General features: G+C 48.3%; 1 protein-coding gene across 4 annotated transcripts; it reads left to right on the top strand.

The window, feature by feature from the left end:
* The first annotated feature begins 331 nt into the window (after positions 1-331).
* Positions 332-26,060, top strand: adam15 (ADAM metallopeptidase domain 15). 4 transcript variants are annotated; one of them, XM_086217452.1, is made up of 25 exons: positions 332-785; positions 4,011-4,102; positions 7,391-7,467; positions 7,540-7,618; positions 7,693-7,769; positions 9,289-9,544; positions 10,027-10,092; positions 13,777-13,848; positions 13,928-14,097; positions 14,180-14,264; positions 14,336-14,484; positions 15,020-15,197; positions 15,283-15,375; positions 15,479-15,674; positions 17,980-18,088; positions 18,167-18,362; positions 18,483-18,560; positions 19,347-19,458; positions 19,755-19,908; positions 20,133-20,241; positions 20,641-20,709; positions 23,630-23,698; positions 23,998-24,063; positions 24,269-24,402; positions 24,893-26,060. In XM_086217452.1, the coding sequence occupies exons 1-25, from the start codon at positions 671-673 to the stop codon at positions 24,957-24,959; spliced, it is 2,868 nt and encodes a 955-aa protein (XP_086073578.1). In that variant the 5' UTR covers positions 332-670; the 3' UTR covers positions 24,960-26,060. The 4 variants fall into 4 exon arrangements, with proteins under 4 accessions (XP_086073578.1, XP_086073579.1, XP_086073580.1 ...); XM_086217453.1 differs by lacking the exon at positions 23,998-24,063; XM_086217454.1 differs by lacking the exons at positions 23,630-23,698; positions 23,998-24,063 and having other exon boundaries at positions 24,893-26,059.

Genomic DNA, 26,060 nt, shown 5'->3' with positions numbered 1-26,060 from the left:
TGTGTGTGTGTGTGTGTGGTCATCTTGAGCTAAAGCCAAGTAAGACAGTCAAACTAGCAGAGCTTGATCAACTTCTCTCCCCCAAATATTGGACCCTCAGACAGGTTTGGAGGCCGGAAGTTCCCTTTGTCTTCTTCATTCATCCAAACCTGCAGATTCACTCGAATTCAGTTTGACGCGTTCCTGAGTTTCGTCAAAAACAAGTTATTTATGTACGGGAGTTCGTTAGTGAAGTGATAACCCGGCGTTCCAGGATTGACTGACGAGACCTTTATTTTGAAGGCAGGTAGACTGTATTTCCGGTTTAGCTACACTAGCTTGACGCAGTTGATGACGTCATGGTCAGCTCCGAGCGTAAACACGGGCGGTCCGGTGCCCTCCGCTAATGAGCCGCGTTCATGTCTCTGGAGGGATAAACAGGATTATCTGGTGTCGGTCTAAACCAACCGAACCTCCGGCCGTTTGGACGCTGCCACTGAGTCTAGAACCGTCTCTGCCGAAGCTGCGCAGTTTGTGGACCGGAACACGGGACCGGGCTGCGTTCCCGCTGCTCTCTGCGGGTGATGCTGGAGAAAGCGGCTGCATGAAGTTAGGGCGGAACCACCGCCGTGCATCGAAGTAACGGATCCGGCGGTGCAACACTCGAAGCAGCGACCTGTTGCCGGTGACGATGTGGAGCGGAGCCGCCGGACTGCTGCTGCTGCTGCTCAGCGGCTGCGACGCCTTCTGGGCCGGCCGGTCCCTGCACGCGCCCCGGGACGGTACCGGCAGTCTGAGCCTGTCAGGTAACTTTGAGACCAGTTTGTGCTCGTTGACAGCAAGTCCACGTAATCATGGGAACAGGTCAGCGCGCTTGTGAATGAGTGTGACCTTTGACCTCTGGCTAATCTGACTGTTGTCAGTGACTGTTAACCTGGAATCCACTTGAACCCCCTCTGTCCTCCATCCGCGTGTCTACAGACGTCAAGTCAGATGTTTCCAGGTCAGCCGGACCCGTGGGGTCAGCTGGGACTGGTGTCAGGTAGCTGGTGCTCCCAGGCCCATGAACATCAGCCTGCAGCCGGCAGTGTCCACATGAGGCACATGAGCCTGAAGCGGGGCTGCCCCACAGGTTTGGCTAGTACAGGTGGAGCCAGGCCCACTGCCAGCCCGGAGTGATGGCGAAGGTCAAGGGTCACCAAAAGATGGACAGACAGACAGACAGACTACTTTATTAATCCCTTGTGGACGTTCCGCCAGGGAAATTGCACTCTCCTCAACATACATTCACAGCACTGTCACCATAGAATAGACTAAAAATAGCAAAGAAGAGAAAAAAAAAAAAAAATATATATATATATATATATATGCATATATACATGTGTGTGTGCCTGTGTGTACCTGGATGGTTATGTATATGTGCATAGTGACAGGAATAATCATAATATTAATTGTTCTTAATTGTTATTATAACAATAATAATAATTATAACAATAATAATGATGATGATATAATATAATATAACAATAGTTATATAGTTCATATAATTTAATGAAACATAACAATAATAATAATAACTGACTCTCCTCCAGTCCTTCTGTTGCCCCTCCCCCCCCTCCAGTGAGGAGTTTAACAGTTTGATGGCTCGGGGGATGAAGGACTTCTTCAGTCTGTTGGTCCTGCACTTGGGGAGGAGCAGCCTCTGGCTGAACAGGCTTCTCTGGCTGGTGGTGACAGTGAGCAGAGGGTGGCTGACATTGTCCAGGATGTCCAGCAGTTTGTCCAGAGTTCTCCTCTCTGCTACTGTTGCCAGAGGGTCCAGCTTCATCCCAACCACTGAGCTGGCCCGCCTGATCAGCTTCTCCAGCCTGGAGAGGTCTGCCTTCGTCACACTCCCCCCCAGCCCACCACAGCGTAGGACAGGACGCTGAAGACCACAGACTGATAGAACACAGGAGCCTCCTGCAGATGTTGAAGGCTCTCAGCCTCCTCAGGAAGTCCATCCTGCTCTGAGCCTTCTTGTACAGCTGCCTCGTGTTGCTCGTCCAGTCCAGCCTGTTGTCCTGCCACAGCCCAAGATATTTATAGGTCTGTACGACCTCGACCTCCTCCGTTCCTATCAGAACTGGTCTAGGTCTGGGTCTGTCCCTCCCAAAGTCAATGACCAGCTCCTTAGTTTTGGAGGTGTTGAGCTGCAGGCTGTTGTTGTGGCACCAGGAAACCTCACCAGGCACCTGTACTCCTCTTCTTCACTGTCCCTGATACACCCCACGATGGCTGTGTCATCTGCGAACTTCTGGACGTGACACAGTTCAGAGTTGTAGCAGAAGACCGCGGTGTACAGGGTGAGAGGATAGGGGACATTCCAGTCCCCCGCGGAGCACCGATGCTGCTGACCACAGTGTCAGACGTGATGTCCTTCAGCCTGATGAACTGTGGCCTGTCAGTGAGGTCACTGGAGATCCAAGCAATCAGGCCGGGGTCCACTTGCATTTGTAGGAGCTTGTCCTGCAGTGCAGGGGGCTGGATCGGATTAAAGGCACTTGGGAAATCCAGGAAGAGGAGCCTCACTGTGCCTTTCCCCTTGTCCAGATGCGAGTGGGCTCGGTGTAGCAGGTAGAGGACGGCGTCCTCCACACCGACCTTCCCCCGGTAGGCAAACTGGAGGGTCCTCAGCATGCTGCACCTGAGGCCTGAGGAGGTTGAGGAAGAGCCGCTCCAGAGGCTTCATCAGGTGTGAAGTTAGTGCCACCGGTCGGAAGTCGTTCAGCTCGCTGGGCCGGTCCTTTTTAGGAACTGGAATGATGCATGACGTCTTCCGTAGGGTGGGCACTTTCCCGAGCTGCAGACTCAGGTTGAAGACCCGTTGTAGCGGCTCCCCAAGTTCAGCAGCACAGGTCTGGAGGAGCCGGGGACACACTCTGTCTGGTCCTGCTGCCTTTCGGGGCTGAAGCTTCCTCAGTTCTCCTCTCACCTGGTCAGCTGTGAAGCAAGGAGGGGGTTGTGGAGATTGTGAGAAGGGTGGGGGGTGGTGGCAGGAGGGGTGGAGGGGGGCTACTCTGTTGCTGTGGAGGGGGGGGGCGGTGGGCCATCGAGTAGGAAGGAGGCTGCTCAGCTGTTGCAGAGGGGGAGGGGGGCGTTGGAGGGTGGTGTGAGGTGGACCGGATGAACCTGTTGAAGAACTTGTTCAGGTCATTTGCTCTCTCCACCCCTCCCCCCTCCGTGCTGGTCCTGGCTTTGTGGCCGGTGATGGTTTTGACGCCCTCCCAGACCTCCCTCAAGTTATTCTCCTTCAGCTTTTGCTCCACCTTCCTCCTGTAGGAGTCCTTTGCCTCCTTCTGGCAGCGTTTCACCTCCCTCTGTGCTGCTCTCCCCTCCTCCTTGTCCTTTGTCCTGAAGTCCTTCTTCTTCCTGTTAACGACATCCTTGACTTCCTGTGTTATCCATGGTTTGTTATTTGGATAACACCGAACAGTCTTGGTGGGGGCAACCACATCTGCACAGAAGTTGAGGTAGTCTGTGAGACAGTGAGTCATCCCATCTATGTCCTCCTCATGTGCACCCAGCAGTACATCCCAGTCTGTGGTGTTGTAGCAGTCTCTCAGGGCCTCCTCTGCTGCAGGAGTCCATCTCCTGATGGTGCGGGTCGAGACTGCCTGTCTTTTGACCAGGGGGGTGTACTGGGGCTGTGCGTGCACCAGTTTGTGGTCCGACTTGCCCAGTGGGGGGAGGGCGGTGACTCGGTATGCCTCCTTAACATTGGTATACAGTAGGTCCAACAATTGGGTATTGTGTCACACGCTCCAGGTAGCAGAGATGCTCGGAGTCCTGCGACGCAGCTGTTGACCACGCCTCTTTGACTGTGATTAGTCAGAGTGACGTCACATGGACAACCTTGCAGAAGTTTAGTGATTACCAGCTGAGAAAAACAAGGACGTTCATGATGGTGGCATCTTGTGGCATGAGCCGTGTGACACTTGGATGGTTCCCATTAAGAACCTGCAGCTGACTCTGGTTCTGTTTGTCCTCAGGTATCAACAGACGGCGGCGGCCACTGCTGGAGAAGACCCGCCCCTTCATTCTGGTGAATGGACAGAGGCGGAGCCTGGCAGAAGCTCTTCAGGTCAGTAATAAATCAGTGCAGGTCAAAGGTCACCAATTGATGGTTGCTGCTGGTGGCGGTTCAAAGCTCGGATGGTATGGTCCACACAGGCACACTCATGTACACACACTGTGGTGGGGTATGTCAGCCTCATGGGAGATGTAGTTATTCTGACATCATCAGTGACACTCGCCAAGCTGAAGTCAACATTACCGGAGTTATTAGCTGTTATCAAGTAACCGGGTTCTAGTAAGTTTTCCAGTAAGAGCATCTATGTGGCACCTGTTTAACATCTATGTGGCACCTGTTGAACGTCTATGTGGCACCTGTTGAACGTCTATGTGGCACCTGTTGAACGTCTATGTGGCACCTGTTGAACGTCTATGTGGCACCTGTTTAACGTCTATGTGGCACCTGTTTAACGTCTATGTGGCACCTGTTTAGCGTCTATGTGGCACCTGTTTAACGTCTATGTGGCACCTGTTTAGCGTGTGTGTGTGCGCCGGGGGGGCAGAGCCTCAGGGCTCCACTACCTGGCTGCAGTGTGCGAGGAGAGCAGAGGCGGACCGCAGTCCTGGGAAATCACCCAGTGAAACAAGAACGGGGAGGGAAAGCAGCAGATGAGCTCCCGACGCCTCAGGAGGAGTTCAAGTTCATAGTTGAGTGAAGGAGTCTGAAGCTGTGAGAGCTGATGGGAACGATCCGGCCACGAGGAGGCGAAGACAACACCCGTCTCTGGAAACAGAGACGGAACCAAGCCTGGGACACGAAGCTGGAGAACAAACTCACCGTTGACTCACCTTAGTCGTCATTTTCTTTGTTTCTCTAAATTCTACCTGTTTATCTTTAACTGTGTTTCCTTATTTGGACTTCCTTTACCAAAAAAAGTAATCGCCACTTTCTCAAGTCTTTCATTAGGACACAGCAGGTACATGGTGGCCCGGATCAGCAGGTCTCTGTGGTCCATCTAACCGGCCTCCACTTCCTGCTGATCTATCTGAGTTTGCCTGAAACAACAGACAGGAAGGAAGTGAGACTGTCGACATTTTTTTACCAGTAGCTTCCTGCATGGATGGTGGGGGGGCTTCCTGTGTAAGAGGTCTGAGATCATCTCCTGCCCCCCAACACTCACACAGCAGAAGGACAATGTGTGTGTGAACAGGAACGTTTAAGTTGAGCAGATCGACGTCTCTGAACAGCTGATTTCTCTTCACTCTTCATCTCCTTGCGTCGATGAGGATTCACTTTCGTCTGAATGCCTTCCATCTTTACTACAGAGCCGTTTGGAACGCGGCCGCGAGTCCCACCCCCCTCCAGCCCCACCCCTCTTACCCTTCCTCACTTCTTCCTTTGTTGTTGGCAGCTTTTGCCTCGCCCAGCATTTATTGAGCTCTGACATCATTCAGCAGCTGGGCGACAGACGTGACCTCGCCACAGAAGAAGAAGTAACAAATGGCCGTTGTGGCGGTGGTAACAAACGTCTGGACTCGTTTCTCTGCATCTTCTTGAGGCAGGATGTGTCTGATCTTAGTGACGGGATGGAGATGGAAGAAGGTGTCCTAGAGGGTCGATTGATGTGGCAGTTTAAGGAACCTGATCATAGAGAACTGTTCCATGTTCCTTGGTGGTGCTGGGGGCCAGGGTGATGCATCCAGGGTACCTGCCTCATTAGAAAAAGCTCAACATGTATGAGGGAGATCACGTCACCTGCTGACCTCCCACCCAAACCCACGTGACAGTGATGGTTTCCTCCAGCACGTCTGAGGGGTCGGACCCTGGTACCTGTGTGTGTGTGTGAAGAGGAGCAGAAGAAAATCTAGTATCCAAAAATTCAACATAAAATATGATTCTAAAACTATTGGATAAACATTGATTTTTGTCGTATTTCAAACTTGGGTGTGTGAGAGTTGAAGTTGGAACAGAGAAGTTCTGGAAGTTTCAAGTGTTCATCATGTTGAGTCACCACAAGTGAAGCTGTTGGGACTTTCATCGTTCTCCAACTCCACAATCCGACAGTTCCAAAGCAACACAAGCAGAACAAAAAGATTTGAACATCCTCTTCCAGCGCTCTCCAGACACACGGCTCTCCCACTGGGAACACCAAGGTGATATCTTGGTTCTACTGCGGTAAAGACGGGGCATCTTTGTTGAAGCCGGAGTTCTCCCCTCTGAAGAGTCACAATGGCTTGTTGCTATGAAGATGCAGCGACAGGAAGTGACTTGACAACTGAGGGTTAGGAATGCCATTTCACGTTTCCTCAGCTGAGAGGTTGAACTCTGCCACACCTCCTGAAGTGGATATGACACCCCCCCCCCTACACACACTGAACAATGGTCTGACCCGCCGCAGCTCACAGTCCAGGGAGACACACCTCGGATGGAAGTCTGCTCTTTGTCACAGGAACTCGCCACCCCAGACATTTCAATTCAGTACAACGTTACTGCCCTCCACCCATGTCAGAGAATACTAACAGGAAGTGACAAAGCATTTTACGGCGGTGCCGACTTGAGCAGGATATGTGTAAGTGTTTGACCCTTGACTCACATTTAGAGTCGGGGCCCGACAGACACCACGCTGCTGCCACTTAGCACCAAACGTTGCAAGCAAGTTCCTCCCTTCATAGGAAGAAACATGGATGGCAATTATAATCATAGCCCCGCCCACATCCTGAGACATCAGACAAGAAAGTGACAGAAAAAACAGATCATGGATGTATAAAGACAGCTGGACACAGCTTAGAGGGCGGAGCCTCAACTCCTTCCTATGGAAGCCGCTCAGTGGTGCACAGAGCAGAAAAATCCCTATTTACAGGATGGAAGAAGGGCAGCCTGGGTAGTAGCCGCCTTGCTGGCTAGTAGCCGCCATGCTGGCTAGTAGCCGCCTTGCTGGCTAGTAGCCGCCATGCTGTCTATAATGCACCACTACAAGCCCAATAAAAAAATCCCTATTTTTCAAACTTGATGTTAATATTTTCTATAAATTGTCCAATATAAATGTTAAAATTATTTATTTTAGTTTTGTTTGTTTCTTATTTCATGAATATATTTAATATAATATAATTTATATTGATATACTTTCTTTTAATTTAATTTTTCAATTCTTTCTTTTAATTTCCTCCTGTCGATGCTGCTGAAACTGCCTAAATTTACCCTGAGAGGGATTAATAAAGTATTCCTATTCTTATTCCTTTTTTTATTAATATTCTTATTTTTATTCCTATTTTTATTAATATTCTTATTCCTATTCTTATTTTTATTCCTATTCCTATTTTTATTAATATTCTTCTTCTTCTTCTTATTCCTACTTAGAATGGTCACCCGGACCGGCTGCAGTGCGGTCTGGAGGTGGGCGGCCAACTCTTCCTGCTGGACTTGGAGAAGAACCAGTGAGTGCGATGTGCCACTCATGGCTCAGTGTGACGCTTCCCGCTGTCTCATCGTGTGCTGTTTCTCTGCAGTGACCTGCTGCCCAAACCACCCAACGTCTTCTACTACCTACCCAACGGCACGGGCGTGTCTGTGAGCGCCGACCCAGTGGTGAGTCTGAAGGTTCCGCCGTCGACCTTCAGCAGTGTGTGATGAATGTGTGACAGAGCGTTTGTTCTCCACAGACTCACTGTTATTACCACGGCAGTGTGCGGGGGTTCCCTCAGTCCAGGGTGGCCCTGAGCACCTGCTCCGGCCTCCGGTGAGTCTGCCTTCTTCTTCCTGGTCCACATGATTCAGACGTATCAATTCTGCTCTGTGTCTGCCACCATTGTGTCTTCATCAGTCACATAACTTGCCCCTGTACATCAAACTCCTCATATTCACGTAGTCCTGCAGCGAGCTGATGATCCCTCCGGTCAGCAGCTGCAATTCCTAACATCACCCTTGATAATCACATGGAAGCTCCCCAGCGGCCAACACATCTGTTGCCGGTTGCCTGCACATCTGGCTACATGCTCACAGTTCGCTATCAAGGCTGCACAATTCACGCCAATCAGAATATTACCTGCTGCAATGCTCAGTGTGCAGGAAGGTGCAATATTTGCTTCGGGGCTGATTGAATGTGTAAATGCACATTCAGTTCGACACAATTTCCTCTCCAGACGAATGAAAACATCTTTGTTTGAAACAGACCCACACAGAATCACAACACGACGCAGTGACAACAATGACCTACAGTTGAACATTCCTTCTCAATATGGCGGTCCAAATGTTCATGGCATCACAGCCACACACTCATGGGTTCTTAGATCTCCTGATGCTTTGATAGAACTCTTGTTTTGTGGGCTCAAACACGTTGTTGCTAGCACAGTGCTGTCAGTGTGGCTGTTAGTTGTTGTTGTTAGCTTGTTGCTGTTCACTTGTTTGCAGCTGAGGGATTTGGAAAGAGAACAAAGCTCTAAACATACAAGTTTGCTGAGTCAGGGGTTTGCAGGCTTAGCTGCTGCAACACGTCACACACTCAGTAAATGTGTTCCTTTCAATGCCGCTGAAGGAACCTAAGAAATCTCCTGAAAACCCTCAATCCACTGTGAGCAGCTTCCAGGACTTGGCAGGCTGCAAGCCTTTGTTTCCTCTTGGCTGATTTCAGCAGAAGTGAGTGACCATCAGCATTTTGCAGATTCACCTGATGCGGATTACTGACAGCAATGACCTCTGACCCCTGCAGCACTCAAGATGGAGGCCATAGGAGGATTAGTGGATTTGTTCATTGGCTAACATGAAAAGATGCTGTTGAGGAACTTGAGAAACTGGTCACCAATTGAAGAGCGAGGACAGCTGATCAATGTTTCTGTGCGACAGAAAAGCTTGTTGGCAAATGTTAGCAATGTCAGCGCCTGAGTCGAGGAGCCCGGTTTCTATTAGCTCCTCCCTTTAACTGTGTCCATCAGTGATGTCACTCAGATATCAGAATCTTTGCTTGTATTCTTTTGTGTTTGTCAACTTTCAGTTCTGAGAATATTTTGGAAATAGAGTTCCCATGATGCTTCTACACAGGAAGTGGAGTGCTGGCCTGGATCCACAGCATTTGATGTAATTTAACATGTTTTTTAACATGTTGCTGCGTCATGAACGTGCCACAGCTTTTCTCACCGTGTTAGAGGGGGCGATGTCAGAGTGCAGAAGCCCCTGTCCTGCGCCAGGGCTGTGAGCCGTCACCTCAGGTTCCAAGTTCAGTCTGGTTACGAATACTAACACAGCTGTGTTTCACCCTGCAGTGGCATCATTGCCATGAACGCGACCCTGAGCTTTGAGCTGCAGCCGCAGGAGGATGACCTCCTCCATCACCTCCACCAGGAGGAGGGGTGGGACAGTGAAGGAGAAGGAAGCGGCAGGACCAGTGGAGGAGGAGGTGAAGAAGGGGTCCACCTGCTGTACTCCACACACCCTGTGGAGGGAGATGGAGCTGGAGCCTGTGGGGTTTCACATGCAACCATCCCATCTGTCAACAGCTCCACAGAGAAGAAGCACCGGGTGAGACAGATGCTGCTGCCATGACAGCACTTGTTAATTCAGGCCTCAGACAGGAGACGTCAATGGTTTACGGGACAACAATGTTAGCTTAGATGGCCAGACGACCTGCAACTAATGACAAAATCATTCTGTCCAAGTCTGAACGGTCGGCACAGGAAAACACAGCAGCAAAAACTGTTTCTCTAATTGTGAAAATCCATCTTCAAATCACACAAAGCGACCCAGGCTGGTCCTCTGCAGCATCACCTTCACTGATTTGATGGAAGGTGTCAGTCAACTGGAGAACGTGATGGCCAGGGCTGGTATGACATCACTGGTGTAAGAGTAGTTACACCTGGGCCCTCCATCCTCAGATCTCACCTCTACACCAACCTGAAGTGTTCCAGCATCTGATGGGATTTTCTTGACACTTCTAGAAGTCTCCTGTTCTTGAATGAAGGGCTCACAGTTTGACCTCTGACCTCCATTTTCTCTGTCTACAGAGGAGGAGAGACATTCTGTCAGAGACAAAATACATCGAGCTGGTGTTAGTGGCGGATCACCAGGAGGTCAGTGTGTGTGTGTGTGTGTGTGTGTGTGTGTGTGTGTGTGTGTGTGTGTGTGTGTGTGTGTGTGAGAGTGTGTGTGAGAGAGATAGAGATATGGTGACACTGGTTCTGTTGTCATGGAGAACTACTGGCTCTTAAGGCCATTTCAGATGGTACGTGTTGCATGCACTCCCCGCTGACTACAGAACAAAACTGCACCCAAGCTGAACATCTGTAACTAATCTACTGTGACATCATCATTCTCAGCATCAGCATCCTCTGGTTGCCGTGGTAACGCCGCACTGTCACCAGCAGAGCTGAGGATTGAAGTGTAGCTGCGTGCTAGCAGGTGGTCAGAGATCAACACGTCTTCATGTATGTAGTAAACGTGTGCAGCAGCAGGAGGCTCCAGCGGCTCCAGACAGCCTCAACATTCATGATGATTGACACCTGCAACAAGCTGCCGCCCAGCAGCCGTCCTCCTTACAGCCGATTGGTTCCTGGTGGCTGTTGATGTGATTATGTCAGGACCGTAGTGGCTGCTCGAGTCCTTCCACACGCGTCCATGAGAGCAGCAGCACTACAACTGTAGCTGTCAACCCTCCAGAGGAAACTCTGCTTCACCTGCAGCTGCTGGAGAGGAAACTGTTGGAAGATGTGCTTTAAAGAAGACAAGTATTGAAGCTCCTCAGTAAAGCGTTATGAGCCTGAGTACCAACACTGCATGACGACAGCGACTGTGAGCATACGTCTCTGTAACCACCCGCAGACTCAGTGACGCACATGCGCAGTAACTAGATACCTTCACTAACTACAGTATCTGCAGTAGGTCAATATTAACTCTTGTAAACAAAGTGACTGATCTATAGACACCATGGTGGTTCTGGTTCTGGCTTCAGTTCTGGTCCAATCTCTGATGAACAGAGCCCAGATTCACCTTTGCTAGCTTTGTGGGAGCTGTTCTATCAAACTAGCCTCCCTGGAGGCTCCAAATATATCACCTATAACACCTCATGGCTGGGCTCAACATGCAGGTCACCACCCACAGCACCTTTTCTGGAAAGCCGTCCAGTGTTCAGCTTAAGTACAAACCCCAAATGGCTGTTAAATTTGTTGACATCAGCTCACTATCAGCCTTGTGTTTCTGGGGCTCTTGACGCGGCGCAGATGCCAGAATCATGTCAACTGTGCTAACGACAGCTGTCATTTAATCAAAAAGTCAAATTCGAACGAACTTTGAATGGCTGAAATACAATTGAATCCATTCAAACTGGCCAATGAGTGCTAGTTAGCAGCTAATGTTAGCTGCTTAACTTAGCTAGTTGTCAGTCTTTGTTCCTCCTGACATAAAGCCACTGCCTGAAGGTGTGCACTTCTTTCAAACATTACAGTCTGGGTGGGTGTTGTCATCCCAGCATGTTTTACCTAATAAAAATGTTCAGAAGCAGGATGTTCTCTCCTGGATGATCTGACACAACGTCCAGAATTTGTTAAATTTTCGCACCGATTTCCAACATTGCATTCAAATGGATTCTTTAATCTGTGACTAAACATACTTGAGAATCATGGTGCTCATCAGGTGTTCTCATGCAAACTTCATTTCCTGATTGAATATCCCCGAGTACAGAAAACAGGCCTCAGTCCCTGGAGTTCTAGAGTACTACTGTCAGTAAAGATAAACATCACATCCGAGGAGTTTGAAGCCTGTAGAGTGAATACAGGAGGCGGCTGAGGACGCCACCTTGGCGCTCCTGTGCAACCCCACTGTGTCAAGCTCAGGTCCCGATCTTACTGACAAGCCTGGAGAGAATTTCTTTGATGGACACCAACAGCATCCTTGCTTCCAAGGGTGCTGGTCGAGGACTGGGGCTGCTGGCCAGGCAGTTGTTGGGAAACTGAGACTAAGTTGGAGAAGAGAGGTGTAACTAGATGGTGGTGCCAGAGGGACATCCTGGCAGGTCACTCCCTTCTCTATAGTTTCTCGTTTTACAGTTTTTCTCAATTGCTTAGACACAACTCCTGGAACAAATCACCATTCTCGCAAATCTTCACACACATTTCCTTCTAAAAACTTTCACACAACAGTACAAACATCCAACTTCTGGATCTCAATTAGTTTTTAGCCTCAGACAACACACAAGCTGTCAAAACGCTGGCTACATGAGTGGTCTCACTGGAGGGATTAATTCAAAATGCTGAAATGTCCAGAATAGGTTTTATTCACAGTATTTCCATATTTAGCGCTTATACTGGTTCATTGGCAACAGCATTAGCATGATCTTGTCTCAGGTCAGGGTCAGGCCATAGTATTTTGTCGACATCACACATTATGTCTGCTCTCGCTAGGCAGCGTGGGAAATATCCCCTTGTGTGAAGGATCCAACCCTGGATAGAGTCCAGAGAAATATCTTCACCGGCATTCATCATTGCTTCTAGGAGACTGTGCTGTGTGTATGGGTTGCGGTCATCCAGCCTCCACCGCCATGCTGAGAAAAACTCCTCTATTGGGTTTAGAAAAGGGGAGGATGCTGGCAGAAAAAGGACAGTTAACCCGGGACGGTCATTGAACCTGGTGTGAACCAGAGCAGTCTGATGGAAGCTCACGTTAACCCAAAAGACAACATATTGGTCTTGCTCTGGTTGGCCAGGCTCCCTTCCTGTTGAGGACTGTTACATGTATTGTGCAGCTGATCTAGAAACTGAAGGAGTAGTGCAGTGTTGTATGGACCCAGTATGGCATGGCAGTGGAGGATGCCATGCTCGCTAATAGGTGCACACATGATGATGTTATGGAACTTGTGTGGTTGCTTGGTGTCCAATGATCTTAAGGCCCCTTTTGTGCCTTCTTGTCAGATTGAAGCCTGCTTCATCGATAAAGATGTACTCAGAGAGTCAGCCATGGCATCCATCTCAAAGATTCCCTACAGGAGTCAAAAACACATATTTTACGTCAAACTCAGTACTGTGAGTACTGGAATGAAAGATGGGCTTGTACGTACTCTAACATTTCTGTGTTGTATAGCAACTACCTGCATATACTGGAATCATTGCTCCTTAACCCTGTCAGAATTCCTCTCAAAAGGCACACGGTGGAGTTGCTACGTCCTTACGCGGCACTGCGGTATTATCCGGTCAGTAGTAGAAAGGCTCTGTCAGTTCCTTGAAAGATTCCCTGGTCTTCAATGATGCAGGTTTGAATTCCTCTCAGAGTAATGGCATTATTGGCAATCACCATATTCACCAAGGCAGTCTCCTGCTCAGCAGTGAGCAACCAGTGCCTCCCTCCAATCAATGGCTGCCTCTGAGTTCAGCAAAAAGCTAGCTGGCCAGCTTGTGGCATCGTCCTCCCATGTACCACCACATGTTGAGCTAGAGTGGCACAGCTTTCATCAGAGAAACTTTGTCTTCATTACCTGTGTCCTCTCCCTCTTTGTTGTCCACCAACCTCGGCATGGTTGTGATCCATTATGTCAAAGCATTGCAAAGCATATTATTGACCCACAATTCTGATTGGTTCGTTAAGTCTCTGAGTTTAGTTCAGGATAACTTGAATCAATTATATTGAGAGCATGTGTGTGCTTCTGGGAATGACAAAATGGTTTGGGTTTTTGTGGTACAGGAGCCAGTTTTTGTGTTTTAGCAATCAGGAAAAACTGTAGAACACATTCGACCATCTGGCTAAAACTTGCTAACATTTGCTCACAGTTTCTAAACTACCAGAAGAACAACAAGACCATCATCTACCGCATGCTGGACGTGGCCAACCAGGTGGACTGGGTGAGACTGCTGACCTCACTCTAACCATGATGATGCTGTCAAAACAGTCAAAATGAGCCACCTCTTGCATATTTTGCAGTTTTACCGTCCTCTGAATGTGCGCGTGGCTTTGACTGGTCTAGAGATCTGGAGTGACCATGATAAGATCCAAGTGGAGAAGAGTCCAATCGACACCCTCAACAACTTCCTGGAGTGGAGAACTAGAGAGCTGCTGCCACGCCTTCGCCATGACAATGCTCAGCTCATCATGTAGGAAGGAAACATTTTGATTTAAGCTCCACAGATTTCCACTGATGCATTATGTCTGTCATGAGCGTGTCTGGTTTCATAGGGGCGGAGCCTTCGATGGCACCACTGTGGGGATGGCGTCGCAGTCTTCCATGTGCTCCAGAGACAGATCAGGTGGTGTCAATGTGGTGAGTGAATACCCCTTCCTGTTCTTTCAAGGTTTCTCAAACTGTCTGGAAGTAATCGCTGTTTCCCTCAGGACCATTTGGTCAGTGTTTTGGGCGTGGCCTCTACTGTTGCTCATGAACTCGGTCACAACTTGGGGATGAGCCACGACACAGCTGAGCGCCACTGCTCCTGTCAGAATGAACGGCGCCTCGGAGGATGCATCATGGAGCCGTCCACGGGGTTAGTGTCCAAGCAAGAACACTTTCAGAACCACTGATTCACTGGAGCATCTGAACCTCAACATCCTCCCACTTGATCAGCAGACATTAGGCTCTACCTGGGTTCAGCAATCTGTCCGCTGGTCTTGTAAATCGGTCATCCAGAGAAAAGGTTGATAGAGGATTAGTTCTAAAGACCAAATCCTTCTGGGTCAGAGGAACCTTTCTTAGATAGAGCAACCTTTCACTGGGTCAAAAAAAACAATTCTCTGGTTGAATAGAACCTTTCTTCGGGCCAATGGAACCTTTTCTAGTTCAACAGCATCATTTCCTTTGTTAGAGGAATCCTTTCCTGTGTCTGTAAAATCTTGTTGGCTGCCCCTTTAAGACCATTTTACCAGGGCAGAAGAACCTTCTGTGGGGGTGATCGAACTCTCCATGTGGACAGTAGAACTCCTTTGTGATCAAATCGACATGAACAACTTGTTGTTGGATGAACTTGGACGTGTCATTGTCTGGCTGTGTGATGTCATCCACGTGTGTCCTGTGACCCACAGGTTCATGCCAGGTCAGCAGTTCAGCAGCTGCAGTGCTGCTGACCTGTCCATCAGCCTGCTGCATGGCGGTGGGATGTGTCTGTTCAATGTGCCACAGCCAGACCACCTGCTGGGAGGACCACGCTGTGGAAATCTGTATGTTGAGCGTGGCGAGGAGTGTGATTGTGGCCTGCTAGAGGTATATACCTGCACACCTGTCTTTGCTGGAGTGTGGGAGGGGCTACGGCAATACCTGATTTGTCACTGTGCTCTTGATGGGTTAGGAGTGTGAGGACCCCTGCTGTAATGCCTCCACCTGTCAGCTGATTCCTGGAGCTCAATGCTCCTCTGATGGCATCTGCTGCCGTGACTGCAAGGTCAGACCGGCACGCCACTCATTCCTCACTTATTCCAATCATGTCATGCATTACTCCTTGGCACATTTCTCTCAGTTTGAGTTCGATCTCTCTGCGTCTCCAGTTGCAGGCGGCTGGCTCTGTGTGTCGAGAGCCAATCGGAGAGTGCGACCTGCCCGAGTTCTGCACAGGTTCCTCTGCCTACTGCCCACCCAACGTCTTCCTCCAGAATGGCGAGCCATGCGAAGACAGAGCCTCCTACTGTTATGGTGGAGTCTGCGCCAGCATGAAGGCCCAGTGCCAGATGCTTTGGGGCCCCAGTAAGAAATCAGCTCATTCTGGAAAAATTAAAGTATATTGCTGTGTGGAGGAACATGTCCAGGGAACTCTCCAGAATATTAAAACAGCTACTGTCACCTTTCACATCATCTAGACTTCAGTGCCAAACCATGAATACATTTCCCATGAGCACCAGCGCATGAGGATCTCGTGTTCTTTGGATGCTAGTCAAAGGATTTAACTTTTAGTTCACAGGACACGGGGAAGAGGGGCGGCACGGTGAAGCAGTGGTCCTCACCGTGGCCCCCCAGCAAGAAGGTTGTGGGTGGAGCCCCGGCTGCAGCACGGGGTCTTTCTGTGTGAGTCTCCATGTTCTCCCTGTTCCTGCTGGGTTCTCTCTGGTACTCCAGCTTCCTCCACAGTCCAAAGACATCAAGAGGGACCAGGTTAATCCAGACTCTAAATTGACCGTAGGCGTGGCTGGGAGAGCCAATGGTTGTCTGTCTCTATGTGTTGGCCCTGCCATGGACTGGTGACCTGTCCAGGGGGAAGGCTGCTGGGATAGGCTCCACCCCCACCACCCTCAACAGGAGAAGAGGGGGAACATGGAGGGATGGATGGACGAATGGATGGACACAGCGGACACCTGGCATCTTATTTGTTACAATGTCTGAAGAGTAACTGATATAACCAGAACCACTGTAGCTAGTAAACATTTTAGTACTGTTGAGTTATTTGTAAGTAATAGTACAAAAAAACAGCTGAGTTTCTGTGAATTATAACTCTCGTCTAATGTTGAAGGGAGTCTGACAATAACAGTTGACATTAATCAGCTGCCCGATGGTCTCTTTAGGGTGTGAAGGACATGCAGACACATTACACACACACTGCCGACGAAGTTTTGCGGTTTTTAATCGGTTTTGGGTGATTTTTATTACAGTTTTCAGGTGTCTGTTCCCCACACAACTGCAGCCCCCATAGCCCCACCCTTCCCGTGCTACCCCTGGAAATGCTTTGAAAACTGCTTTTTACAGCAACTGCCCACTACAGTGCTGACAACAGGGAACAGGCAGACATGAAAAAACAGATCATCAATGTCACTCAATGGTTTCTTCTTCCTGTAGGTTCTCACTGGCAGACTCCTCAGAGACAGTCTGTCCCTGGACTCACTCTCATCACTGAGTGGCTCTGAGTCTCAGTCTTCCGTGGGTCTCATTTTGCTAACTTTTTCTCCTGCTTCTTCAACTCTGTCACATTTTCGCTTAAACATGTCACTTATTTTATGTTGCATTGTGCCAAAGCAGGTCGCCAGCAGCCGAGTTCTTTGATTTTGCCCTCTGTTTTGTTTTCTTTCTCTTTTTTCGTTCTGTGAAAGCAGAACAGTGTGGTTTTAACTAATCAAAACTAACAATGCTGGTAACGTGACCCACGTGTCCGTCTGTCAGCCAACCAGAAACGCCTCGCATGCAGAGATGCGCTCCTGGGCACGACTCTGTCGCTGCGTCCAAATAGCCAAGTAGGGCTGATGGTAGGTCTCAGAGCAGGTCGGAGGCTGTCTGAAACCACAGCTGGCGTGAGTAGCGACCTACTTCTCAACCTAAATTCCAGGCTAAACATGCCGACATTGTAGGTCGGTTCAGGTGCATCCTACAGAGCAACCTATGACCCACAATGCACTGCAGACTTCTTCTTCGTCCTCTAAAAACTTGTGGACCCTCAAGCCAAGTTTGGGCCACCAATAGTCTCCCATTCTGATGAACACCAACATTTATAGTTGCTGATGACTAAAGGTGTGTTAATGTGCTTAATAACAGAGAATGAATGAAGGGTGCTCAGAGTGGAGTGCAGTACCACAGCCAGGCCAGCAGGTGGGGCTTTCGTTGGTGCTGTCTACCTAATTGTGGTATCTGTGCTCTGCCAGCAGAGGTTGTGCTTCACCACCAATCTAGGGTGTCTGAATGGTGCCGCCGTGTTTAGGTCGTAGCAGGAGGACGTAGGTTGGTACTTGGCAGTTCGGACGCAGCCCGTGTAAAGGCGGTTTCACACTGAACGCGCGAGGTGCAGGCTGCGCGGGGGAAGTCCATTCATTGTGTATGTGGGCGCGCTGTGACGTCACATGAGCGCAAACCAAGCCCAGCAACTCGGTGGCGCTGCGCAGCACGCTGCGTTCAGTGTGAAACCAGACGTCGTTTTCTTTATTAAAAATGGGATTTTGACAGCTCCCTTCTCCTCCTTTTTGTGACGGAACTCCGTTCTGGCTGTGAATATTTTACCGGAACTACTTTCCGGCTCACTTTCACCCCTGGTTGACATTCATCTTTGTTTTCTCCATCTGTCCATGGTCAGATGCCACCACTGCTCCGGCCGTATGTTTCTCATCTGTCAACAAACAGGGAAATAAATATGGAAACTGTGGTCAGCTGACCAACGGCTCCTACATCCCCTGTGGAAGTCCGTAAGTACTTTGAAACAAAGTAAACATCTCCAGTTACTGTTCGGCGACACATACAGTGATATTCTTTCTTTGTTGCAGTGATGTGCACTGCGGCAGGATCCAGTGTCAGGGTGGGCAGGAGCGCCCCCTGCTGGGCACTAATGCAGAGATCCTGACCACTAAGGTGCGCTTCAACCACAGCGACCTGGTCTGCAGGGGAACTTTCTTCCACCTGGGGGACGATGTGTCTGACCCAGCTACTGTGGCCCAGGGCACCACCTGCAACCCTGGCAAGGTCAGACCATGTCCCCACTGGCTTGGAGGAGATAAGACATGAGACAGATATTCTCAAATATTCTCCTCAAGATGTCATTACTTAAAATTTTGAATATTCAGCCATAGCTGTTTGTTTCAGGCGTGTCTGAACCAGAAGTGTCAGGACGTGACAGTATTTGGTGTGGACGAGTGTCGCAGGAAGTGCAATGGTCACGGGGTGAGTGACGGAAAATTGATGTTCAGGTGTTTTTCAGAGGAACCATTTAAGGGACAGACTGACTTTGTCTCAAGATTTGAGCAACTCTTTCACCTCATCATTTATGTTTTGAAACACTGTGAGAGCATGAGAGTAATGCTAGCATCATGCCAGTATCCTCCTAGTAATGTGCTTGCATCCTGCCGGCAATGTGCTAGCATCCTGCTAGCATTGTGCCAGCACCCTGCTAGCAACATCCTAGCATGGTGCCAGCATCCTGATAGCAACATCCTAGCATTGTACCAGCATCCTGATAGCAACATCCTAGCATTGTACCAGCATCCTGATAGCCACATCCTAGCATTGTACCAGCATCCTGATAGCAACATCCTAGCATGGTGCCAGCATCCTGCCAGCAACATCCTAGCATGGTGCCAGCATCCTGATAGCAACATCCTAGCATGGTGCCAGCATCCTGCCAGCAACATCCTAGCATGGTGCCAGCATCCTGATAGCAACATCCTAGCATGGTGCCAGCATCCTGATAGCAACATCCTAGCATGGTGCCAGCATCCTGATAGCAACATCCTAGCATGGTGCCAGCATCCTGATAGCAACATCCTAGCATTGTACCAGCATCCTGCCGGTGTCCTCCCTGACAGTGACAACAGTGACGGTCCTGCCAGCATTGTCTGAAATGTGTGTTGGGATGAAATCACAGCATGTTCATCCTGAATGAGTCTGCTGACTGTTAATCAGGAATATGTCATCAAGATGGTTGTCATGGTGACTGTGTGTGTGTTTCAGGTGTGTAACAGTAATAAGAACTGTCACTGTGACATCGGCTGGGCTCCACCTGACTGCAGGTACTCGGGTCACGGTGGCAGTGTGGACAGTGGCCCGGCCCGAGCTGCTAGAGGTACCAGCAGAGCACAGAGCAAGGTCCCACAAAGACAAGGACCCCAACCTAGAAGAAGACACCATATAGACCAGGAGCCTACCTAGAACAAGACCAGGACACCACCTCAAACAAGACCCCATACAGACCAGAACACCCCCTCAAACAAGACTCCATACAGACAAGGACACCACCTCAAACAAGATCCCATATAGAACAGGACCCCACAAAGACCAGACTCCATTGCAGAAGACCCAACATATCCATTCAGGACAATAGTGGCTAACCTGTGTCATCTTGTTCATCTGTGGTTCTAGAGTCTGACCCAGTCCGAGTGGCCCTTCTGGTCATCTTCCTCTTCATCCTGCCGGTGGTCCTGCTCTTCCTCGCCCTTCGTTTCCCTCGCTTCCGTCGTCATTTTCTCTGTGTGGGTTCCAACAGTCCATTTCACAAAGTTCGTCAGCACAACCGGTAAGTAAGAGAGTGTGTCTGTGTGTCTGTGTGTCTGTGTGTGTGCATGCCCATCCAATTTTTGCTATCCTTTGAAGCTTAAGTTTTGCATGAAGTCCGATTATCTGTCGCCAGATCTATGTTTGAATCATAATTCTCAGCTGATATGAAAACAAGGAAGGCCTACATGTTGTTCTGACCCAGATGTTGGCCAACTGTTGTTTTATTTTTTGCATCCTGTCTAGAACGCCGGTGACAGAGCGAGTGGATGGCAGAAACGGAGAGCAGGTCCGTCCCTTGAGATACCACCTGAACTCTCAGATGGACATCCCACTGACTCCACCCCTCAAAGAGGTACACAAAGACGTTTGTTCATCTACTCACTCAGCCTCTGGTAATCTCATGGGTGGATGCAGAATAATGACCTCAAGACTTCCTGTCACATGTCACTGTATGAAAATTTTGAAAGAAATTTGAAGCTTTGATTAGTTAATTGACCCAAATGTGATTCTGCAGTGTCTGGATGATGATGCTCAAATCCATCTACAGGGTTTAGAGGTCAGAAGTTTAAATTTGAAAAAAAAAAGAAGCGATAAGATTGAATGAGCTGGAGCAGCATCCTGATGTCAGCTGACTCATCCTGAAACATACAATCACAACTCTGTGACAAAACACGGACAAGTTTGGCTAAAATGACCACGCCAGCTGCTCCACTGTCACCCTGCTTCTACTTCCTGTTTTCTCTCCTATCAGGTTCATGACAGACCTGCTCCTCCCTCTAAGCCACTCCCCCCTGACCCCACCTTAAAACCTCTGCAGCAGGTAACCTCAGAACAACTCACATGGACGACTTCCTGTCTGTGTTCTCATCTGTGCCAACTGTTGGTGTTAGTGCCTGGCAGCCTAAAGTGATGTCAACAATCAGTCTTTGTGTTGGTCATGTGACTTGTGTTGTCTTTCAATCTGTGTTTGCATGTGCGTAGGGCAATGGCAGGAACAACAGTTATGGAAGTGACAGTCATGGCAGTGGCGGTAGTGGTAGTGGTAGTGGTAGTGACAGTGGCAATGGTAACAGCAGCAACAGTAGTGGCAATGACGGTAGTGATGGTAGTGGCTGTCAAGTCCAGTCAGGTTTATCTGTATGGCACCAAACCCCAACCAAAGTTCTGTCCTGACTCTTTCCAAGTAGAGCAGGTCCAGCACCTCCCTGCTTCAATGAACCTCCACCCAACAATTCTCCATCAGCAGCACATCCTGCAACAGCAGCCACCAGAACCTTCCTTTACCAGCAGGAAGGTGGAGCAGATCCAGGATCAGTGGGGACGGAGAGAGAGCAGGAGAGCAGGACAGAGACATAGACAGATAGAGGCAGTGAATTTAGTGACGGTAGTAATGGTTGCGGCAGTGTCATATTGATGGTAGTGGCAGTGACAGTAGTTACATTTGTGGCGGTAGGGATGGTTAGGGCAGTGACAGTGATGATAATTCTAGTGATGGTAGTGGCCGTGACCATCGTGACGATAGTAATGGTTGTGGCAGTAACATATTGATGGTAGTGGCAGTGACAGTAGTTGCAGTGATGGTTGTGATGGTAGTGACAGTTGTGGCAGTGATTGTAGTGACGCTCGTGGCAGTGACCGTAGTGGTAGTGGCAGTAGTGGCAGTTGTGGCAGTGACGGTCGTGGCAGTGTGGGTAGTTGTCGTGACAGTAGAGACAATAGTGACAGTTGTGGCAGTGATGTATGATGTAATGGCCTTGACAGTGGTGGTAGTGGCAGTGACAGTAATGACGGTTGTGGCAGTGATGGTGGTGGCAGTGATTATAGACAACAACATATATTTCTGCTGTCCATCAGTGACTTGTACATTCATTTTACTTGTACTTGATCACCCTAAAACTGATCTACAATCAGATTATTAACCCAAGGATGAGCCAATGTAGAAGATAACCAGCTGGTTCCAGACCAGCACTCCAGTGCACCAATCGCATGGATGGAGGCGGAACCACACAAACCCACTGAACACACATGCAGCAGCTGAGAGCCACAACCACTCTGTGACACCATTCGTGGAGTTTGAATGAGCACTCCTGGTTAACGTTGGCGCTCTAGGCTCTGGGCTCTCCCTCTCCTCCTCTATCTGGTTGATGTTCACCATTTACATCTTACTTTGATTGGCTTCTGGGCTAATGACGATCTGTGAAATCTAAAACAACATTCGGAAGCATCTAAACGTTACAGTGGTGTTATATTGTTGTTACAGTGTTATATTGGTGTTTTATTGGTGTTACAGTGTTGTTACAGTGTTGTTATATTGGTGTTACAGTAGTGTTATATTGGTGTTACAGTGGTGTTATATTGTTGTAACTGGTGGTAAAGTGGTTTTATATTGGTGTTACAGTGGTGTTATATTGGTGTTACAGTGGTGTTATGTTGGTGTTATAGTGGTGTAACAATTGTGGTACAGTGGTGTTATATTGGTGTTACAGTGGTGTTATATTGGTGTTACAGTGGTGTTATATTGCTGTTATAGTGGTGTAACAATTGTGGTACAGTGGTGTTATATTGGTGTTACAGTGGTTTTATATTGGTGTTACAGTGGTGTTATATTGGTGTAACTGTGGTGGTAAAGTGGTTTTATATTGGTATTACAGTCATGTTATATTGGTTTTATATTGGTATTACAGTCATGTTATATTGGTGTTATATTGGTGTTACAGTGGTGTTATGTAGGTGTTGTAGTGGTGTAACAATTGTGGTACAGTGGTGTTATATTGGTGTTACAGTGGTGTAACAGTGGTTTTATATTGGTGTTTCAGTGGTGTTATATTGATGTAACTGTGGTTTTATAGTGGTGTTATAGTGGTGTTATATTGGTATAACTGTGGTTTTATAGTGGTGTTATATTGGTGTAACTATGGTTTTATAGTGGTGTTATAGTGGTGTTATATTGGTGTAACTGTGGTTTTCTATTGGTGTTACAGTGGTGTTATATTGGTGTAACAGTGGTTTTATATTGGTGTTTCAGTGGTGTTATATTGGTGTAACTGTGGTTTTATAGTGGCGTTATATTGGTGTTACAGTGGTGTTAAATTGTTGTTAAAGTGGCATAACTGGTGTTATATTGGTGTAACAGTGTGTTACAGTGGCTTTTTATATTGCTTTTGTCTTTTTGTCACAATGGTGTTATTGTTGTCAGGCTTCAAGGAGTCATAGTTTGATAAACCTACGAATGATTACATCTCAGCCAAAACTTAAAATACATCTTCATGTTTTACAGCCTTTATGAATAGTAGTAAAAGTAATAGTGAGTATGTTCTTTTATTGTTCATCAAGCTCATTAATGCCTACAAACTCATTTCCCACCAATATGTCACCTCGTTCCTCTCTGCACCAGCAGAGACCACAAGCCTCCATCTTCATCCCCGCAGAGGTTTCATGGTGGTTTGTTTTATCAGCTCTTGATGATGTGAATTGTGGTCAAATAAAAGTAAATAATAGTAATCTCCAGGGGCCCGCAGAACCTTGGGCATTTGTAGCGATCAGGGAGGAAACGTCCATGGCTCGTATTTCACTTCCGCACTGAGTAGCTGTCCACATATGATGGAAACATGGAAGTCACAGAGGTCATGCTGGTTTTTAAGGTTGTAGTGGTCATGCAGGAGTTGTGTTAACTCTGCTCTCATCATTCAAACTTTGACCTCTGCTCTTTTTCCTCTCACTTCTTATTTCTGCTGCTTCAGCTGACTAAATGGCGCCCGCCTCCCCCCAGCAAGCCATTACCCCCCAGCCCCCCTACCCTAACCAAGCAGGTATGACGCCACCTGTAGGCTGAGCTGAATTCTTCTGATTGGCTGCAGGAATGCGATCATCAATGTAAATGGTTGTTAGAATAGGAGGAGGATATTAATTGTTTCAATAACCTTTGCCTAAGGTTTGTTAACGCCTCACTTTAATACTAATTTATATAATTGTTGATTGCTACTAAAGTAAAATCAGAAGTTAGCGTCCTCAAACATGCAGCTCTAACAATCAAGAACCTCACTTCCTTTTTGCATCTGTCTGTCGCTTAAGATTCACTCTCTGTCTTCCTCCTCACTAACCCTTCCAGCTGCTGGTGAGTCGACCAGCTCCACCCACCAAGCCACTACCCCCCGACCCCGTCTCACCTGGACAGGTACACTGTACCCGCATGCTGCTAGCTGTTAGCATATAGCTCATAGCATGTAGCTGTCACGTGGGTCGGGATTGGTGGTCTGTGATTGGCTGATCCAGTAAGTGACAATTGATCAGCAACGAACAATGATGATCAGCTGATCAGTGATGGATATTCAACAGCATTTCCTGTTGCTCTAAACGTTTGTCCATCCATTTCTTCCCAGGCTCCTCCTCTACCCAAACCTGCAGTGCCCAAAAAACCTGTGGTTCCACCTCACCTCAGCCATATACCTGTCTATACTGCCAACGCCAAAGCAATGACGCATGTCGCCATCACACCTGCAGCCATTCCAGACAGGTATGACTTGCACCATGTGGTCCGACCACATGAGAGGCAGAATTCTCACTAAAGGTGATGTGATAATGAGTAAACTTGACTTGATCAGAACTCCATTGAGAAAATCAGCAGCCTTCAGGTGAGAGGCGGGGTTCCCCCTGGACGGGTCACCAGTCCATGGCAGGGCCAACACATAGAGACAGACAACCATTGGCTCTCCCAGCCACGCCTACGGTCAATTTAGAGTCTGGATTAACCTGGTCCCTCTTGATGTCTTTGGACTGTGGAGGAAGCTGGAGTACCAGAGAGAACCCAGCAGGAACAGGGAGAACATGGAGATTCACCCAGAAAGTCCCCGTGCTCCAGCCGTGGCTCCACCCACAACCTTCTTGCACTGAGAACATATTTCCCCCAGAAATCAACTTAATGTTTTCCTCGTCATTTTGTCTCCTGCTAAAATGTCTAGCAGACGAGCAGAAAGGTGACACAGTAACTCCTCATCTCTCTCCAGACGGCGTCCTCTTCCTCCAGTGCGACCTGCAGCTTCTCCCATAGTCGACTCGTCTCTGCCACTTTAACAACACAACAGAGTGGGTGGTGCTGGTGGGAGCTGCACCTGCTACTCTTCTGTCAGTCTGGAACAGGAAGGAGGGCTGATGAAGATGACGATGATGATGACAACACTATTGTCACCTTAACCCAGACTTGCTGGAATTCTACACTTGGACAGCTGGATGCTCCAACCCTTAAGTGTCTTGTTGTCAATGATGCTGCACCCCCTGGAGCAAGACAGGGGTAAGTGCCTTGGACAGGAATCAAACCTGTGAGTTCTACTGACTTGGTTCATGTCCTGCACCATGTAACCCTTCTATCGAAAGATATTTTGATTCACAAGCATTTAAACTTGCAAAATCTGTTCAGCAGCACTCACCTTGATGTGAATGGACTGGTTTGCATGTTACCGTAGAGGTGAATAGAGAACCGGCTCCAGAGGAGCGTAGTCAATAAACTAAGGCCAAAGATGAAGACTGGAGGGACCGTGCAGGAGAGGATCAGATAAAATATCACACCCGCTGTCACGCAAGCACCTCCGTGTACCTGTGTTGCTAACATGTTCACAGTGATTATGCTGGCATGCTAATAGTTGCCAATAGTTAAAACTAGCAGCAGATGACCTGAATGTTAGAAGACCAGAACATTCAAGGACAAACCAAAAAATTAGAAAAAACACATTTTTAAATTAGGACAAAAATGTCTTTGAATGCTTGTGAAAGTGATTAAATCACACTGAAATGAGAATGACCCAGGACCTGGAAGAACCTCAAGGACCCACTTTGAGAACCCAGATGAACTGTTAAAACCCTCCGCTTGATAGAGGAATTTGTTGGATGTTTAAGTTTCTCCGTGTGTTCGGATGAACTGGTTTTGTTTCTGCTGGGGAACTGCTGGAACCTCAAGGTCCTCATGGACTCAGTCAATCGAGTTCTGACATCAAGTGCTGGATTCTCATACGAGCTGTGAGACGGTGGATAGAAATGTGCTGCTTGTTGAAGAAATCAGTTGACCTGTCGATGAGTTTCAGAATTGAATGTTGGGAAATGTGAAGATGAATAAAGTTTTAAATGCAGCAGAGGAAGAACTCCATCGTCGTTGTCTTCCACTTATTCCTTACGAGTAAG

The sequence above is a fragment of the Aulostomus chinensis genome, chromosome 11 (assembly GCF_037954235.1).
Source record: "Aulostomus chinensis isolate RoL2024-O1b breed Wild chromosome 11, RoL_Achi_v1.0, whole genome shotgun sequence".
In the NCBI taxonomy this organism is placed as follows: Eukaryota; Metazoa; Chordata; class Actinopteri; order Syngnathiformes; family Aulostomidae; genus Aulostomus; species Aulostomus chinensis.
The sequence above is the reverse complement of the archived record's forward strand: the minus strand, read 5'-3'. Positions and strand labels throughout refer to the sequence as shown.